At 40.1% G+C, this 19,691-nt stretch overlaps 1 protein-coding gene across 4 annotated transcripts in view; it reads right to left on the reverse strand.

Moving 5' to 3' along the window:
• Positions 1-19,691, reverse strand: part of arhgap24 (Rho GTPase activating protein 24) — a 573,751-nt gene that overhangs the window by 273,229 nt on the left and 280,831 nt on the right. For all 4 annotated transcript variants that reach the window (XM_069926054.1, XM_069926056.1, XM_069926053.1 and 1 more), the window contains exon 3: positions 765-852. In XM_069926054.1, coding sequence (XP_069782155.1) covers positions 765-852 — 88 coding nt within the window. The remainder of the gene's footprint in view (positions 1-764; positions 853-19,691) is intronic.

The raw sequence follows: 19,691 nt of genomic DNA on the forward strand, positions 1-19,691 counted from the left end.
GATAACAGTGAAGGCTTTGAAATTAACTTATGTGTAAATTAATGCTTTGAAATAAAACCACCATCTCTCTTATGGTTGTATTCTGAACAAGAACCCATTCACAGCTATTGATGCAGTCAGTTTAGTGAGAAGTGTTGAGCATTTACTGGAAGTCTTGCCTTCGGATGTTGAAATAAATTAAATGTCATGAAGTATTCACAACACTGAAATCTATTAATTACAATTTGATGATAGATTCTGCAGCAGACCAGTTAAAACAATATCACAGTTGTTATTTTTTCTCTCTCTATCTATTCAGTGCATAATGCATTCCAAAATATTTCTTCACATTCTGGTTTGAACCTACATGTTATTCATGTGTTCGAGCCAGGTTTGAATCCCCATTCTGAATGAAAACAGAATCTCATTCTTTCAGTAAACCCATTTCAGACATGAGAACAGCATTTTCTTGGAAACATCCTGCGGTGAATGTCTGCCAAGCTGCCTGTCTCCCCCCTCTGATGAGCCTTGCTGTACTAACGTTGGCTGTGCATTATCTCTACTGTTAAGGACACTCCCCTTGGATATAACTGTATATGCACCTATTGTCTTTCATTATTGTACCATGAGTTTCTGCTAATAAAAACCATGATTAATGTTTGACCACATTGTCTTTGTCTACTTCATCAACTGGCACTTCAAATACTGAACTCGCACCTTTTCGGCAGGGCCATTGGTAATCTTGTGATAAATTCATCAGAACTAAAGGAAAAAATATTTTGTACCTGGAACAATTTCAAAGAGGAACTTCCTGGACTCTTCGCCATTATATGAATGCTCTGTGACATTATTTCCCGGCAAGAAGATGGTCCCCTGAAAAATAGACCAAAAGAAGTTGAGAACAAAAAGATAACAGCAAGTTGAGGAAGAACCAACAGTTGGACAGCTAACTGTAAAGGCAATTTTACAGTAGTCTTATTATTCATGAGCTTTCTGAATTAAAAGAAGGTAATGTTTAGTTACCAGAGTTAATCCAGAAATAAACCAAAATACTTTCAAAGAGTTGATATTCCAAGTGATTCATAGCCAACGAAGAATTGTTGAAATATATTAACTGCAGTAAATGTAATAATACAGGAAAGACTTAAGACAATTTGGGAACAGCAAAGCCCCAATACAACATGAATATTACGTCCAGAGATTAAGCTGAATGAATGACCAATAATTGACCAAACAATTGGGGCAAAGAGATGCATCTCCTCAGCTTTCCTCTTGATCTTTATATAACCTTCATAAATGGCGACATGGAGAGATTAGCAGTTATCACACACTATGACGGCGCCAGTGATCTGGGTTCAAATCCAGTGCTGACTGTAAGAGTGCGAGTTCTCCCCGTGTTTATATAACTTTTCCCCGGGTGCTCTGGTTCCTTCCCACCCTTCTAAACTCACGGGGTTGTAGGTTAATTTGAGTGCAATTAGCATTACAGGTTTAAATGACTGGAATCAGCTTCTACCGTGCTGTAAATAAAATTTAAAATTTAATATTTTTATCATGTTGCTCATTGTTAGTCCAGGACCCAATGTTAAATGTTTAAGTTAAATATGATGCTATATTTCCCCACATATATTATGGGAAAATTGCTGAAGGAAAATCTGAAGTTTTCTACAGGTATATTAAGAGACAAAACTGGTCCACTTGAAGATCAGAGTGTTAGCCTAATGTTATGGGCCCAGAGGACCTCAAAACCCAGCAGCAATAGAAATTCACCAAGGCAAATAGTTACTTAAACAAAAGTTGCTTTTAATTATCTTTAAAAATGAAAACAGGATCAAACTCTAACTTATTATTAACTTAACCACCTTCTAATTCTAAGCGCATGTGTATGTAATGTATGTGTAAGTTCAGAAAAGTTCTTTGATTCACAGCCCAATCTCACTTCTCACTCCTCCAAGTCATTGGTATTAAGCAATTCTTATACTGTGCTCAGAATTTAACATTTATGAAGTTCATCAGGCTTTGGTGTTTGAAAGGGAAATGGTTATCGCTCAGGAAGTTTCTTGTTGGTTTTCAGAGAGAGATTTGTTGTTCGTTGGACACCCACAACTGATTCCTTCAGATTAGCCACTTCAGTGTCTTGTCAAAGAAACTTGCTCCATCAGGGGCAAGAAGATAACCTCTTTCTTTCAGGTCACCACAGAGTTTATTTTCTATTTCTTTTATTTCAAGTGAAACATTACACACCCAGCCATCTCCTCTTGTATGGACCACAAGGGCTTTGAACAGGCTGAACTAAGAACTCACAACCAGTCTTCAAAATGGGATTTTTCCACAAGCTTACTAGCTTGTCCTGTTCCAGTCCCAACTGCTGCTGCTCAACTGTAGAACTGAATTCTCTCTCTCTCTGCTTGCAAAACCACATGACCCTCCTAGAACCACAAACTGCATTCAGACAGACTGCGGCACCGGATCTAATCTTCTAAACCAATAATCCTTTACTCCACAGCAGGTCCAATGAACACCTACTTCTGGTGTCCTTATAGCATTCTTCAAAGTTTTTGCAAAGGTATTCAGAGCCCAGAGCTCCACCTTGCTGAGCATTTTAAATGAGATCTGTTTTAAGTGTTTGTATCTATGTGTTACTTAACTAAAAAAAATACACAATCTATCTCCTTTAAAACACATCTATATACAATATAAAATATAACATAATCTGTCATACTATGTATGGAGTCAGAAGAAATGATGAAGATATTAAATTTTTTTTTGCATCAGTGTTTTCTCAGAAAACTGGCACAGAATCTAGCTAAGTAAGAAAAACAAGCAGTGAGGCCATGGAAAATATGCAGATAAAGAGGAGGAAGTGCGCATTGTTTTAAAGCAAATGCGGATGGATCAATCCCCAGGGCCTGACAAGATATTCCCTTAGACCTTGAGAGAGACTAGTGTAGAAATTGCAGGGGCTCTGGGAGTTATTTAAAATGTCCTTAACCACGGGTTTGGTGCTGGAGGACAGGAGGGTAGCTCATGTTGTTCCATTGTTTAAAAAAGGATCCAAAAGTAACACTGGAAATTATAGACTGATGAGCCTAACTACATAATTTATTGGAAGATGATCTACGAGATAGGATATAAAAGTATTTGGATAGTCAAATTAGGGATTAGGGATACTCAAAATGGCTCTGTGCATTGTAAGTCATGTTTAACCGATCACAGAAATTTTTGAGGAGGTTACCAGGACAGTTGATGAAGAAAAGTCTGTGGATGCACTTTATATGGACTTTAGTAAGGCCTTTGTCAATGTCACACATGGGAAGTTAATCATGAAGGGTCAGATGCTCCATATTCCAGATGAAATAGTGAACTGGATTCAACATTGGTGATACTGGAAAAGCCAGAGAATGGTAGGGGATGTTTGCATCTCTGATTGGAGACCTGGGACTAGTGGTGTACCTCAGAGATTACTGCTGGGACCATTATTGTACGTCAACTATATGAATGATCTGGATGGTCATGTAATAAATTGGATCAGCAAACTTTTCAGATGACACAAAAATTGGAGGTGTGGTGAACTGAGAGGAAGTTTTCAAAAAAGCTTGCAGAGGGATCTGGATCAGATGGAAAATGGGCTGAAAAATGGGAGATGGAATTTAATGAAAACAAGCATTTTGGAAGGATAAACCAAGGTATGACATAAGGTGCCCTGCATAAAGTTTGGGACAAAGAATTTTTTTCTTTTATTTGTCCCTGGTCTCCACAGTTTTAAATTTGTAATCATGTTTTCCCCCATTTCAGGGCACCATAATGTTTGGGAAATTTGGCTTCAGTTATTTGTGGTTACTCAGGTATGTTTAATTGCTTCATTGATGCATGTATAAGAGAGCTAAGCTTTCTTCTGAACTTTTGATCACCTTTGGAGCCTGTAGTTGCCATTTTTCAACACGAGGACCAGAGTTGTGCCCATGAAAGTCAAAGAAGCCATTAGGAGGTTGAAAACAAAAATGAAAAGTAAGAGACATCACCCAAACCTTAGGATGACAAAAATCAACAGTTTGAAACATCATTAAGAAGTAAGAGTGCATTGGTGAGCCCAATAATTGAGAAGATTTCCACTGCTGTTGACAGAAAAATTCTCAACATAATAAAGAAAAATTCACAAACATATGTTTGACAGATTAGAAACATTCTCAGGAGGCAGGTGTGGATACGTCAATGACTACTGTCTCAGAAGACTTCATGAACAGAAAAACAGAGGCTATTCTGCAAGATGCAAACCATGGTAAAGGTTGTATGCTTTGGATCCTGGCTCGTTACTTTAAGTTTTCACACTTCTTCTAACAAAGAATAGTGAGAGTGTGGAAGGAGCTGCCAACTGAAGCGGTGAATGCAGGCTCAATTTTAATACTGTATTTCATAAAATTTTGGATAGGTACTTGGATGGGAGGGGTATAGAGGGCTATGGACAGGGTGCACGTCAGTTGGACTAGGCATAATTATACATCGGCACAGACTAGAATTGCCAAAGTGTCTGTTTTCTGTGCTGTAATGTTTTATGGTTCTGTGATTCAAGGCAAAAAAAAAAATGAATGTTACCTTTGTTCATCAATTCAGAAATATGGAGAATAATGTAGTGTCTTTGTCAATGCATCAAAACAATGGAGAAGTATATCCAAATAGGGTGTGTCTGTCCGTAAGATGGCATAACAAAACTATTTTTATGTTAAGCCTTTAATACTTGTTGCAGACTGAAAGTCTGTGGCAACATAACTTTGTTGAGAAGAAAGAACACCAAATGATTCTACTCCCCACCAGTATCACAACACTAACACATGGAAGGATAAAGAGAGAACATGATGTTCATATTTAAAATGCACTTAGTTTTACAGTATTTATATCTTTTTTTTAAAAAAAGACAAACCAAGGCACAAGAAAAGTATCTAAATGTTCATTTAAAAAAACAAAAAAAAACAATTTCAGAAATGGTTTTGTAATCTTCTTTTATGAATACATTTTGGTGTTAAATTTATAACTGGACTGTTTGGTTCTGGATTTGAACTCAAGAAAGTTCTATTCCTTTGTCATTCTTGTTCAGATTTAATACTTCATTCCTGCAGTCTGCACAACTCAACTCAGACACAAGTTCACCATCATGTAGTTAACCATAAAGAGTTGATTCTTGTAGGGTACATTTGATCTACAAGAACATATAATTTGTTTTAACTTCAAACAATTATTTTTCAGACCTCTACTATAATACACAAATCCCACAGACATTTACACAATCAGCAAGTGTAAAACGGTGGGGTCAGGGGGTGGCAGGTAGGCCAGTGTGAGAAAGCATTTGATTAAACCTTTCTTGTGATTAGCTTCATACTGATATTTTGGGACTCAGCTCCAGAAGGAAAATATGCTTAATGTGTTTTCAACTGCAAGGAAGAATATTTCAGTTTTCCATCGGATCTGGATCTGTTGGGAAGTTGGGGCAGGGAAAGATAAATGCCATTATGTCGATGCAATCATGAAGAAAGCTTGACAGCAGCTATATTTTATTAGGAGATTGGTATGTCATCTAAAACTCTTGCAAATTTCTACAGCTGTACCACGGAGAGCATTCTGACTGGTTGCATCATATAACCATATAATAATTACAGAATAGAAACAGGCCAACTTGGCCCTTCTAGTCCATGCTGAACGCTTTCTCCCACCTAATCCCACTGACCTACACTCAACCCATAACCCTCCATTCCTTTCCTGTCCATATACATATCCAACTTCTCCTTAAGTACTAATATTGAGCCTTCCTTTGCCACTTCGTCTGAAAGCTCATTTCACACACCCACCACTCTGAGTAAAGAAGTTCTTCCTTATGTTTCTAAACTTTTGCCTCCTAACTCTCAACTCATTTCCTCTCATTCGTGTCTCCTCCTTTCTTAAAGGAAAAATCCTCTCCACATCAACTCTATCTATACCCCTAATAATTTTTAATACCTCAATCAAATCTCCTTTCAACCTTCTATGCTCCAAAGAATAATGACGTAACTTATTTAACCTTTCCCTATAACTTAGATCCTGTAACCCCGGCAATATTATAAATAAAAATATTAAAAGAAATAAGAATAAACAAATATTCAGCTAGTGGAGTGCATTGGTTGTGCTTTGCTCATAGCAGCTGTTTGAATAAAGTTGTGTGAATTAGCAAAGGCGTTGCCAAGAATGAAGAGCTGGTTGATGATTTTCGATGTTGGGGAGTCTCTCTTAAATTGTCTCCTTATCCCTGCTTAGTAAGAGTAACCCCTGTCAGAGGTTTTATCTGTAAACTTGGGGGAGGGGCAGTTATTATCTATAATGTTATTATTCATATTTTGCGTGGCTATGTGGAGGGGAGGAATCTGCAGATATAGTGACAGTTAAGTGACTGCAAATGAAGTAAAATGCTTTAATGTTTATATATTCATGCAAGTGAAGTTTGTTCAGTGTAAGTACAGTAAAGTATTTTTGTCTTTTAAACTGTTATTCTTAATGCAGGTGTATTAGTTAGGCATTCTAAGAGTGAGTCTCAAGCAACCAGAAAAATAGGTTGCAGATACCAGGGGATTTACTGCACTGATTTTTTTCTGCACAGTTTGTTTATATTTCTTTCTTTATTTACATCTCTCCCTTTTTATGCATTTATTTTTCTTAAGTACTGTTAACAAAATTAACTTATTCAGAGACCTCAAGTATCATTTCACAGACTTTTTTTTCCACATGATATATCATGGGAATCAGGTGGTTACCAACTCTGAAATCTACTTCTACAAGCACGTATATTTATATGGAGAGACAAACAAGCTGTTACAGAAAATAAGATTATCTCATGGAATAAACCTGTTGAAAACTACATCAAGACCTTTACTACAACTTTTGTATTAAAATCTTAGTTTTGTCTAATGTGAAAGAGGGAGTGTCAATAATCACTGTTAACATCAACAACCGCTACTACTGACCTTGACAACTGTTAAGTCTTAACTTCTAAATAATATCTTGCTGAAAAATAGATGCTGTATTAAAACAGGCTTATTCCCAACTATGTTATTGTAACGGCAAAGCTGCAGCATTAACTTTCTCTCACAGAGAGACATTTTCTTCGTAAAATGTCTTCCACAACTTCAGTTACCAATTGGTAGAAATTCTGCCTGGTCCACAGTAAAACAAGCTCAAGGTTTTATGTTGTTACGAGCCCAGAGGACCCCAAAACCGAGCAGCAACAGAAATTCACCAAGACAAATTATTACTTAAACAAAAGTTGCTTTTAATTATCTTTAAACATGAAAACAGGATCAAACTCTAAGTTATTACTATTAACTTACTTATCCTAACTTAACCCCCTTCTAATTCTAAGTGCATGTGTATGTAATGTGAATATAATGTATGTGTAAGTTCAGAAAAGTTATTAATTCGAAGTCCAATTTCACTTCTCCCTCCTCCAAGTTCACCGGTATCAGGCAATTCTTATACTGTACACAGAATTTAACATTTACGAATTTTACCAGGCTCTGGTATTTTAAAGATAAATAGTTACTACTCAGGAAGGTTCTTGTCAGTTTTCAGAGAGAGATTTGTTGCTCACTGTACACAAACTGATTTCTTCTAATCAGCCACTCCAGTGTCTTGCTGAAGAAGCTTGCCCTATCAGGGTTTTCCAGAGAATAACCTCTCTCTTTGAGGTCACCACAGACTTTATTTTTGTTTCTCTTATTTCAGGTGAAACATTAGGCAGCCAGTCCCATTTCTGGGCCACAAGGGCTTTGACCAGGCACTCGCAACCAATCTTCAAAATGGGGTTTTTTCCACAAACTTGCCAGCTTGTCCTGTTCCAGTCCCAGCTGCTGCTACTCAACTGAATTCTCTCTCTCTCTCTCTGAGAAAACAGTCTGGTTGACTCTCTCTGCTTGCAAAACCACATGATCCTCTTAGAACAGGAAACTGCCCTCAGACACCCTGCGGCTCAGAACCTAATCCTCTAAGTTCTTTCATCTGTTGCTTTTCAAAACAACAATCCATTAGTGAAGTCCCTTGGGCACTCTTCAAAGTTTTTGCAAAGACTCTCAGAGCAGCAGAGCTCCCAAATTTTAAATGAGATCTGTTTTGAAGTGTTTGTATGTGACCTACATTAAAAAAAACTGCCACAATTTCTCCTTGAAAACATATCTATACACAATATAAAATACAACATTATCGGTCACAATGTTAACCCATGTATGTACTCTGACAATAAATTTGAACTTTAAATCTCATAAGAACAGGTAATGCTGAAAACAGATTCCTTTATTTTGGAAAGTAAGAAACAAAAGGATCATCATCCCTTCATCCACCATCCATCTCTCTGCATCTGTACAATAACTTCTCACCTCACTGGCCAATTTTAATTCATGAACAATTTAATAACGAATAAAGAGAACAGCCCTTTCTTACATTAAAATTGTGCATTTTGTTGCTTTTGATTCCATATCAACCTTATACATTTGTCTAGTGCAGGGGTTCCTAACCTTTTTGTTCCTCTGTACCCCTTGGGCATTTTTATAGGTTCCCGTGTACCCCTAAAAATTAAGGATAAAAAAACATGACACTGAGCAATCTGACTGCAGATTACAACACCATGTATTGTACAGTAGAGGTTATTCTCTCAGACCCAATGTACTCCCTGAAAAGTGCAAATGTACCACTGGGGGTGTGGGGGGGGGTACATGTACCCCAGGTTGGGAACCACTGGTCTAGTGATTCAAGCAGTATCACAAAATCTGGAAGGATTTGCACATAATACTCCACTGAGAATACAAACATCTTTTCAAGTTTTACTGCATTGATGATCACTCCTTAAAAAGAAACATGCACCACTTCTCATTGGAAAACTATACATTTGGGTTTCCTTCAACTCCATATTGTAACTCAAACAATGAAAAATCATAAGAGGGTTATTTTTCTACACTCACGGCAACCAGTAGATGATCTTTGCCTCACTGATAATCACATATCTTTCCAGGATCTTGTTCACCAGAATCTGGAAAATCTTGAGTAAGGACTTGCTTCCATAGCTTTTAATAGGGTCTGAGCCTTTTGATATTGTTGGCAGTGTGCTACTGCTGATGATGTGTAATAAAAGAGAAAATGTAATATTACACAGAATTTCCTTCAGTCTCCCACAAATCAGTCGGATTCACCATCAGCAATAAATTGCCCAGCACCCCTTACAGTCAAAGAAAGCAAAAGAGTCACCCCAGCGCCCATTGAATGTCCATGGATTTGCCTACAGTATTCCTACAGCCTGCACACCACCCAGCCTTCAGTCCAAACTATTGACAACCCAAGCTCCAGGTCCAAAACCCCCCCTGACACAATTGGGAAGCCTTCAGCACTTGACACCCATTTGCATTTCATTTCCTATACCTGGAATGCCTTCAGCCAATCTCCAGCAGTCGACAGTCTGGTGCTAGTCCCTTGACTGCAGTCGCCAGTGGCCCACAGCCTGCACAAGTTCCTCACCTCGCCTGTACAGCCCATTGCCTGTATGATCTTCACCAGTAAAGTCCATCACTAGTCCGCTGCCATGGTCACCATACCATAGAATCATCTGTGCTTCTCCTTTTCGGGAGGGGGGGGAGGTGTGGTGAAGGATGGAAGGCAAATACAAGTCACCTTACGTCAGGTTCAATATTTTAAACACATTTGATCCAGCTGACACTGTACATAAATCTTGCAAGGTTGTTGCAAATATTATGCCTGAGCCACACTTGATTTGATTTGACTTTGTAATTTCCACACAGTTGTATGAGCGTGTCTACTTCGGCACCACCACTCGTAGCATCGCCCAATCACACTCGTCGGTTTTGAGAAATACACAATTTATTTCAGTTTATCCAATTCCCTCGGGACTGGGTCTACACCAAATACAAAGGCCATCTAACTTGACATTCAGTCTGGTGCAAATCCTTTTAGCGAGTGTAGTTGTCTTTGAGGACTTTGTCATACTTTACCAACAGCAATCGGGATGCAATACCACTGTAAAGATTCTTCCTTGATGCATTTGTTCTCCATAGTAAGCCACTAAAAATGTGTTGTGTTGTACATCTTGGCTGCTAGAATATAGAGTTCATCTCAGCAGCTAAATCAGAGTTGTTCTGAGCTGACCAGTCATGCCAGTCTGATTCAATGAGTCTCATAGCCTTGAACTGTGGATTGGAGTTCTCCCAGTTGCTTGTGGTGGATGATATTCTCCAGCATCCTTGAATGCCATCTATGTCAACCCAGCAATTATGCATGCAAGCTCAATTGTTTGACTGAATTCACACACAAGTTCATTCCGAACATTGAATTTTTTGCAGTTGCATCTCACGTTTTATAAAGTACACTATTGCTTTTCAGCTCAACTTTCACCACATTGTTTTGGTTCAAGGAATAGGGGAGTTAAGGAGACTTACAGTGTACTGACCTTCCTTAATTGGGAAGTTGAGTTCGAGAGCCGTGAGATAATGTTATAGCTCTATTAAACTTTGGTTAGACCACACTTGGAATATTGTGATCAGTTCTGGTTACCTCATTACAGGAAATATATGAAAGCTTTGGAGAGGGTGCAGAGGAGATTTACCAGGATATAGCCTGGATTGGAAAATGTGTCTTATGAGGCAAGATCAATGGAGCTCGGGTTTTTTCCTTTTGATCAAATTAGGATGAGAGGTGACTTTAATGAAACTGTATAAGTTTATGGGAGGCATAGATAAGGTGGGCAGCCAGCGCCCTTTTCCCAGGATGACAATACCAAAGGACATTTGTTTAATATGAGGAGATGAAAGTTTAGGGGAGTAATTATTTTTCACATAGACAGCAATGGGTGCCTGAAATGCATTGCCAGGAGTGGTAGAGGAGGATGGAACAATTTGGGTATTGAAAAACTCGTTGACGGGCATATGGATGAAAGAAAAATAGAGGGTGTGATTTAGGAGGTTGAGATTTTTGTGAGATTTCTATAGGTCAGCACAACATCATGGGCTGAAGGACTTGTAATGTCACATGTTCTATACCATGACTCTTCATTTGACATTCAAGCTAAATGTCCCCAATGCCCACCCATTTCAATTCCCCACCCCATTTCCTTGCTGTCATGTCTGTCCATGATCTCATGCACTGCCAGACTGAGATTTTTGTCTGTTGGTCTGCACTCCTTCCCCTCCCATTCTTCCCTTTTCCCCAGCTTTTTTAATACAATTACCTGCCTCACTTTTTGTACTCGTACCTTGAGGAAGGGCTCAGGCCTGAAATGTTCATAATACATTTTTGTCTCCTATGGAAACTGCGCGACTTACTGAGTTCCTCCAGCAATTCTGTGCTTTTTTTTTTACAATCACAGCGTCTGCAGATGTTCGTATTTCAGCTAAAGCCCAGTCGTACCTGCCAAGCTTTCCCTGACAGCCGGTCAGGATAGCAATGCTGAGATCTTCTTATTACACAGTGGTGTGCCAAAGGTTGTTGCAAGCGAAAGTCCAGTAATAGCAATGCTGTTTTCCCTCATCACTGTAGCTTGCAGTGCTGTGCCCTTATGCACATGTGCCGCCTCCAGGACAAATGAAATTCAGAAGAAAACAGCAAAAAGTCCATTTTGGAGAAGCAAATTTACCCAAGTCGTGAATCACAGAACCACAGTACAGTATATCTGTAGAGGTACTGCTTGCTTGAAAGGTAGCATGCACATGTGGAGAGTTGCTCTAAACTGAATGCCTGTGATAATTCCTTTCCTGTCCAATAGGATGGCATGATTAAAAATAAAACAGAATATTCATGTTTAAACGGAAACATGTAGATGCATGACAAATGTAAGCTGAAGTATTAGTCATGGTGGGCAGTCTGTTCAAGTTGAAGTATCCTGATCTTGGGCCCAATCACTGGGTAATGACCTAGAACACAAACTTGTCATTCTGATGTCCACTTCTAAATCTTTTAGTTCGAGTCAGCCATGGGAGCATATTTGGAAACGTGATATATTTCCAGTGGGGCTCTGCCAGACATTACTGTAAATCCCTGAAAAATGTCATAAAAGAATAACTCGGAAATGTTCTTCCCCGAATATCAACTCTCCTTCAACTGCTGGTCATCTACCACAATGTGGGGCTGAGGACAGCAGCTGTAGTGTCTGAGCTTTGCATTGCAGCCCTTGAATTGTCAAATTACAGATTAAACTGCATGATGGGAATAATATGGGGCTAAAACATATACTGCAGAGCATAACAATTTTTTGAATTGTGTGACAGATGTTCATCTCAGAGCAATCAAAATGCCATGAGTGACCATGAATCTGGCAAATGAAAAATTTGCAGACAGATTCTTTGTGCAAAGGCATAACGGAGGTTGGCAGCAATGTCAAATGGCCTGCAGTCCCCAGCTGCCATGGCCTCAGATGGCACGCAATGCCTCAATGGAATGGCATACTGTGACAGGCATGGTGTGCAGCACCTAACTGGAATGGTATGCTGTGACTGGCATTGAGTGCAGTGTGATGTGTGGTGCTGCAACTGATGGCATGGCTTTCTTGACTGCCTGGCAAGCTGTGCCCAACTGACATGGCGTGCAGCGACTGGCATCCTGAGTAGTGATTGGCATGGCATGTTATGACTGGCATGGTGTGCTGTGCCTGGCTGGCTTAGCATGGTGACTGGCTGGCATGGCTTGGAATATTTCAGCAGGAATTATATGACGTGTAGAGATAGTTTACAGACACTTGCCTTCTAATGATGTTCTACTTTTTAAACACAAATGCCCCACCTAAACTCCATACGCTGTGTACAGCTTTTTTTTTGATTGACCAATAAGTGGTAATTCTGTCTCGCCTGGAGAAAGAAAATCTCAGGATTGTGTGTGATGTCATGTATGTACTCTGAGAATAAATCTGAAATCTGAGATGTTCCCTGTCATACATCTTATACACGTATCCTTCTACTTTGTCAATGTGGGGTCCTGAGGCCATCCCCAACACATGGCGTCACACCAGCTGCAATCACCATTAACAATGAGAGCACGAATGCACTTTGAAATAGCAACCACTGCTGTAAAAACCTGTAGGAGAAGTATGCAGACACTGCGGTCAAGTGGAATACTCAAGCAAGCTGGAGAAAGTCAGGAGGGCATGCAGTATCTGCAAGAAGTAAAGAGTAAGTTTAAGCCTGGGCCTTGCGCCAGGCTCAAGATTTTAAAAAGGAGGTAGATGCCCAAAGAAAAAGGTGGAGGGAAGAGGAGAGGAGGGAGGAAGGGTGAATTGGGAGGAAAATAGACCAACAGGTAAGATGTCAATAAAGATTGGTCAATAAAGACAAAAAAGCTGAGAAGTGGTAGGGAGAAGAATGTAATTGGCTCTCTGATAGGAGAGAGAAGGGGATGGGGAGCTAGAGGAAAGGAGAATGGGAGGGGGGGGGGGTTAGAGAAAGAGAGAGACCAGGACTTAATGTAAATTGGAGGTCAATATTAATGCATCTGTTTGGAAAGTGCCCAGACAGAATATCAATAGTTGCTCCTCCAATTTGGGGCTAACATCAGTTTGGCAGTGCATGAGGCCATGGAAAACATGTCAATTGGAGTCCCTGATATTACGAACACAGGAACATACATGTTGAGCAGAAGTAAGCAATCTGGCCTATCAAGCCTGATCTGCCATTCAATGAGATCATGTCTAATCTGATGATAGGCTCATCTCTGCCTGCCTTTTCCCCATATTCCTTAATTCCCCTACAATGTGTCCTGGGTGGTGGGGTCTTTGAGGATAGGGGCGGCTTTTTTAAGACTGCCTCATGTAGATATTTTCAGTGGAGTGAAGTCTGGTGCCTGTGATGTCGTAGGTTGAATTAACATACACTGGAGCTTATTCTTGTCTTGAGATTTGACATCTCCATGCCAGGCTGTGAGAATGCTCTCCACGGTACACCTTCTCTAGGATTGCATCAACAGGGAGGCTCCAGGACAGATCCTTGGAGATGTTGACACCCATAAATTTGAGAGTTTTGACTCTCTCCACTATTGAGCCCTCAATGAGGACTGGGTCATTTTCCCCAGACTTCCTCCTGAAGTCCACGATCATCATAAAGAAGAAAAATCCCCAAACGCATGCTTGACAGATCAGAAGCATGCTTCAGGTGGCAGGTGTGGATTCGTCAATGTCTACTGTCTGCAGAAGATTGCATGAACAGAAACACAGAAGCAACACTGCGAGATGCAAACCATGGCAAAGGTGGCGTGCTTTGGATCCTGGCCAGTTACTTTATGCCTTCACACTTTGCTCTTGCCATCACTGATACAGGTTAATCTTGGTCTCATCTGTCCACAAAACCTTTATTTCCAGAATTATTTTGAAGCTCTTTTAAATACTTCTTGACAAACTGTAATCTGGCCATCCTTTCTGTGGCTAACTGGTGGTTTGCATCTTGCAGTGCAGCCTCTGTATTTATGTTCATGAAGTCTTCGGCAGACTGAAGTCATTGACATATTCGCATCTGCCTTCTAAAGTGACTGCCTTCTGATCATTCAGATATCAGTTTGGAGATTTTTCTTCATTATGGTAAGAGTGGAGGTCTTCCTTGGAATACCAGTCCCTTTCCAATTACTGAGCTCACCAGTACGCTCTTACTTCTTAATCATGTTCCAAACTGTTGATTTTGGTCATCCTAAGGTCTCTTACTGTTCTTTTCTTCTTTTTGAACTTCAGAATGACTTCTTTAACTTTCATTGGCACAACTCTGGTCGTCATGTTGAAAAATGACAACAAACTCCAAAGGTGATCAAAAGCTTAGAAGCAAACCAAGACCTTTTATACCTGCACCAATGAAGCAATTAAACATACCTGAGTACTCACAAATAACTGTGAAGCCAAATGTCCCAAACATTATGGTGCCCTGAAATGAGGGGGACTATGTATAAAAAGTGCTGTAATTTCTACATAGTTGAACCAAAACGTATACAAATAACCTTAAATAAAATTGGGAATGTGCACTTCAATTACATGTGAATTGTTCAATTACAAATTTAAAACTGTAGAGCACAAGAGCAAATAAAGGAGAAAAAAAGTGCCTTTGTCCCAAACATCATGGAGGGCTCTGCGTGTATCTGCATTCTCAGATCACCCTGTTCAACTGCACTCCTCAGTGCCCTACCATTTTTCCGTGTATATCCTTTCTTGGTTTGTCCATCAAAAATGCAACACCTCACACTTGTCTACATTAAGTTATATCGGTCATTTTTCAGCCCATTTCTCCAGCTGGTCAAGATTCCTCTGCAAGCTCTGAAAGCCTTGCTTGCTGTCCACAACGTCTCCAATCTTTGTGACATTTGCAAACTTGCAGATTGAATTTACCACATTTTCATCCAGATCATTGATATAGATGATAAACAGCAATGGTCCCAGTACCAATCCCTGAAGTCACTAGTTGCAGGCCTCCAATCTGAGAAGCAATCATCCACTACCACAATCTGGCTTCTCCTGTATAGCCAATGTTGGGTTGAATACAATTTACTACCTCACCATTAATACCAAGTTTCTGAACATTGCTTACTAACTTCCCATGTGGGACCTTGTCAAAGGCTTTATTAAAGTCCATGTAGACAACATCCACAGTCTTTTCTTCATCAACTTTCCTGGTAACCTCCTCAAAAAAACTCTATGAGATTGGTTAAGCACAACCTACCACACACAAATCAATGCTGACTATCCCGAATCAGTTTCTGGCTATCCAAATACATGTACACCTGATCTCTTAGAACACTTTGCAATGATTTACCTATTACTGACGTAGATTCCACAGCCTATAATTTCCAAGGATACATTTGGCGTCTTTTTTCAAACAGCAGAACTACATGAGCCACCCTCCAATCCTCCAGCACCAAACCTGTGCCTAAGGACATTTTAAATATTTCTGCCATATGGTGAAGGAAATTCCATAATAGAAAGTCGTGCAGCCCAAATTTGTGCTCGTCACATGACTTTGAAAATAATGCATATTTCTCAACCGTAATGCACAGAAGTACTCTGATTTTGGGCTCCATGTGTAGTGTATTGCAGCATTTGATCTCAAGAATATTGTCCCTGTAGCCTTGAGGAAGAAGTCTGGTTCTCCAGTGGCTGTCACTGACAGGATATGGGACTTTCAACTATGAAAGGAAATAGTGCATGAAAACAAGAAGAAATTGAGGAAATGGAAGGTAATTATAAGGTCATTAGACCCCTCGTGCTTCTCTGCTATTCAGCAAGATCATGACACCTTCAACTCAGTTCCACCTTCCAGCATTAACTCCATATCCTGAGATACCTCTCCTTTCTAAGAATCAATCAGACTCTTTCTTGACTCTACTCAATGACTCAGCCTCCACGGCCATCTTTCCCAGCGATTCCCCATGCTTCATTGAAAAGGTCTATCCTTATCACAGCCTGGAATAGCCAACACCTTATTTTGACTCTGTGCATCCCAGTTCCATGGGTATCATATCCTTGCATATGCCCATATATAACCATATAACAATTACGGCACGGAAACAGGCCAATTTGGCCCTTCTAGTCCGCACTGATCCAAGTACCCTCCTCTAATCCCACCTACCAGCACCCTGCCCATATCCATCCATCCCCCTCCCATCCATATACTCAATCCAACTCTTTCTTAAATAACAAAATTGACCCTGCCTCCACCACCTTTCCCGGAACCCCATTCCGCATAGTAACCACTCTCTGAGTAAAGAAGTTCCCCCTCATGTTACACCTAAACCTTTGCCTGTCAACTCTCAACCTATGACCTCTTGTATCTATCTCTCCTACTCTCAATGGGAAAAGCCTTTCCACATCAACTCTATCTATCCCTCTCATTATCTTAAACACCTCTATCAAATCCCCTCTCAGCCTTCTATGTTCCAAAGAATAAAGACTTAATTTGCTCAATCTCTCCTTGTATTCCAGATGCTGAAACCAAGACAACATTTTTGTAAATCTTCTCTGCACTCTCTCTATCTTGTTAATACCTTTCCTATAAATCAGTGACCAGAAGTGCACACAGTACTCTAAATGTGACCTCACCAATGCCTTGTACAGTTTCATCATTACTTCCCAACTCCTATATTCTATACACTGATTTATATAGGCAAGCATACTAAAGGCCTTCTTCACAACCCTATCCACATGTGCTCCTACCTTCAGGGAACAATGCACCATTATTCCTAGTTCTTTCTGCTCCACTTCATTCTTCAATGCCCTCCCATTTACCACATATGTCTTGCTTTGATTATTCTTTCCAAAATGAAGCACCTCACACTTATCAGCATTAAACTCCATCTGCCATCTTTCTGCCCACTCCTCTAAGCAGTTTAAATCCCTCTGCAATCTTTGAAACCCCTCTTCATCATCCACAATTCGCCCTATTTTAGTATCATCTGCATATTTACTAATCCAATTTACCGCCCCATCCTCCAGATCATTAATATTTATGACAAACAGAAATGCGCCTAATACTGAACCCTAAGGTACACCGCTTGTCACCATCCTGACAAACAATTATCTACTACTACTCTCTGTCACCTTCCTTCCAGCCGCTGTTGAATCCATTTGACTATCTCCAAATTAATACCCAGGGACTTAGCCTTCCTAACTAACCTCCAATGCGGAACCTTATCGAAGGCCTTACTGAAGTCCATATAGACAACATCCACTGCTCTACCCTCATTAACATTCCTAGTCACCTCTTCAAAAAATTCAACAAGATTAGTTAAACACGACCTTCCACGCACAAATCTATGTTGAGTGTCCCTGATCAGACCCTGTCCATCCATATACATATATACTATCTCTAAGAACACTTTCCATAAATTTACCTACTACAGACGTCAAACTTACAGGCCGATAATTGCTAGACTTGCTCCTCGAACCCTTTTTAAACAAAGGAACCACATGCGCAACACGCCAATCCTCTGGCACTATACCCGTCTCCAATGACATTTGAAAAATCACTACCAGAGCCTTCGCTATTTCCTCACTAACTTCTCTCAAGGTCCTGGGGAAAATCCTGTCAGGATCTGGAGACTTATCCACCTTTATATGTTTCAAAAGCTCCAGTACTACCTCTTTCTTAATCACTATAGTCTCCATATTTACCCCCTTTGCTTCCTTTACCCTGCACAGTTCAATATCCTTCTCCTCAGTAAATACTGAGGAAAAGAAATTGTTCAAGACCTCCCCCATCTCTTTTGGCTCCACACACATTTGTCCTTTCTGAATCTCTATTGGACCAATTTTATCTCTCACTTTCCTTTTGCTATTTACATATTTGTAGAAACCCTTTGGATTTATTTTCACTCTGCTTGTTATAGCCACCTCATACCTTCTTTTAGCTTTTCTAATTCTTCCTTAAGATTCTTTTTACATTCAATGTAGTACCCAAACAGCTAAATTTTTCCATGTTTTTTATATTTATTGTAGTACTCCCTCTTTTTTTTGAACCAAGTTTCCAATATCCCTTGAGAACCATGGCTCTCTCAAACTTTTGACCTTACCCAGTGAACTGCTGTTCGAATTTCATATATTTCAGGGTCGTATACAATTTATAGTTGCAACAGATCACTTCAGATCTCTTTCTTGCTCTTTACTAAAGCAATAATAAATAATAAATCAATGGAGGCCGACAGCATCGAGTCCATGCTGCTGAAGATCCAGCTGCGCTGGGTGGGTCACGTCTCCAGAATGGAGGGCCATCGCCTTCCCAAGATCGTGTTATATGGCGAGCTCTCCACTGGCCACCGTGACAGAGGTGCACCAAAGAAGAGGTACAAGGACTGCCTAAAGAAATCTCTTGGTGCCTGCCACATTGACCACCGCCAGTGGGCTGATATCGCCTCAAACCGTGCATCTTGGCGCCTCACAGCTCGGCGGGCAGCAACCTCCTTTGAAGAAAACCGCAGAGCCCACCTCACTGACAAAAGGCAAAGGAGGAAAAACCCAACACCCAACCCCAACCAACCAATTTTTCCCTGCAACCGCTGCAACCGTGTCTGCCTGTCCCGCATCGGACTTGTCAGCCACAAACGAGCCTGCAGCTGACGTGGACATTTACCCCCTCCATAAATCTTCGTCCGTGAAGCCAAGCCAAAGAGAAGAGAATAAATAAATACATGTCCAAGCAATAATTATGTCCTAATGGCTAAATAAGGTGTATCACATGATACAAAGGACATCGACTTTGTTTAGACAGTTGATTTCAGATAACTATAATATTGGAGATACTATTCTTGAATATTGGACTCAAGAGAGGAAAACTGAACTTCAATGACCTCTACTGGAATGATTGGATGAAGTCCCTATATTATGAGGCCACTCACTTGTCACATTCCAGAAATGCAGCCACCAGGGCTGTGAACCCTCACCGTCAGAGGTGTGAAAACATCCAAAGACTGATCCACCATGAATGGAACACCTGAATTCTGTGCCCTCTGACTTCATTTGTTTATTGTCTGCAAATAAAAGTGGTTTATTCTTACCAGGATTACTTTAGAAATTGTTTGGAACTGTTGAAAGTGGAAAATATATGGATAGTCTGTACAGCTCATCTTTTTACATTAATTTAAAACAGATGAATGGAGACTGACATTAAAATGCATGAATAGAAAAGATGTTCACTGGATCAGACAGTCAACCCCTTCACAATAATCCTGCTTTAATTCCATGT

This window comes from Narcine bancroftii, chromosome 3 (assembly GCF_036971445.1).
Source record: "Narcine bancroftii isolate sNarBan1 chromosome 3, sNarBan1.hap1, whole genome shotgun sequence".
In the NCBI taxonomy this organism is placed as follows: domain Eukaryota; kingdom Metazoa; phylum Chordata; class Chondrichthyes; order Torpediniformes; family Narcinidae; genus Narcine; species Narcine bancroftii.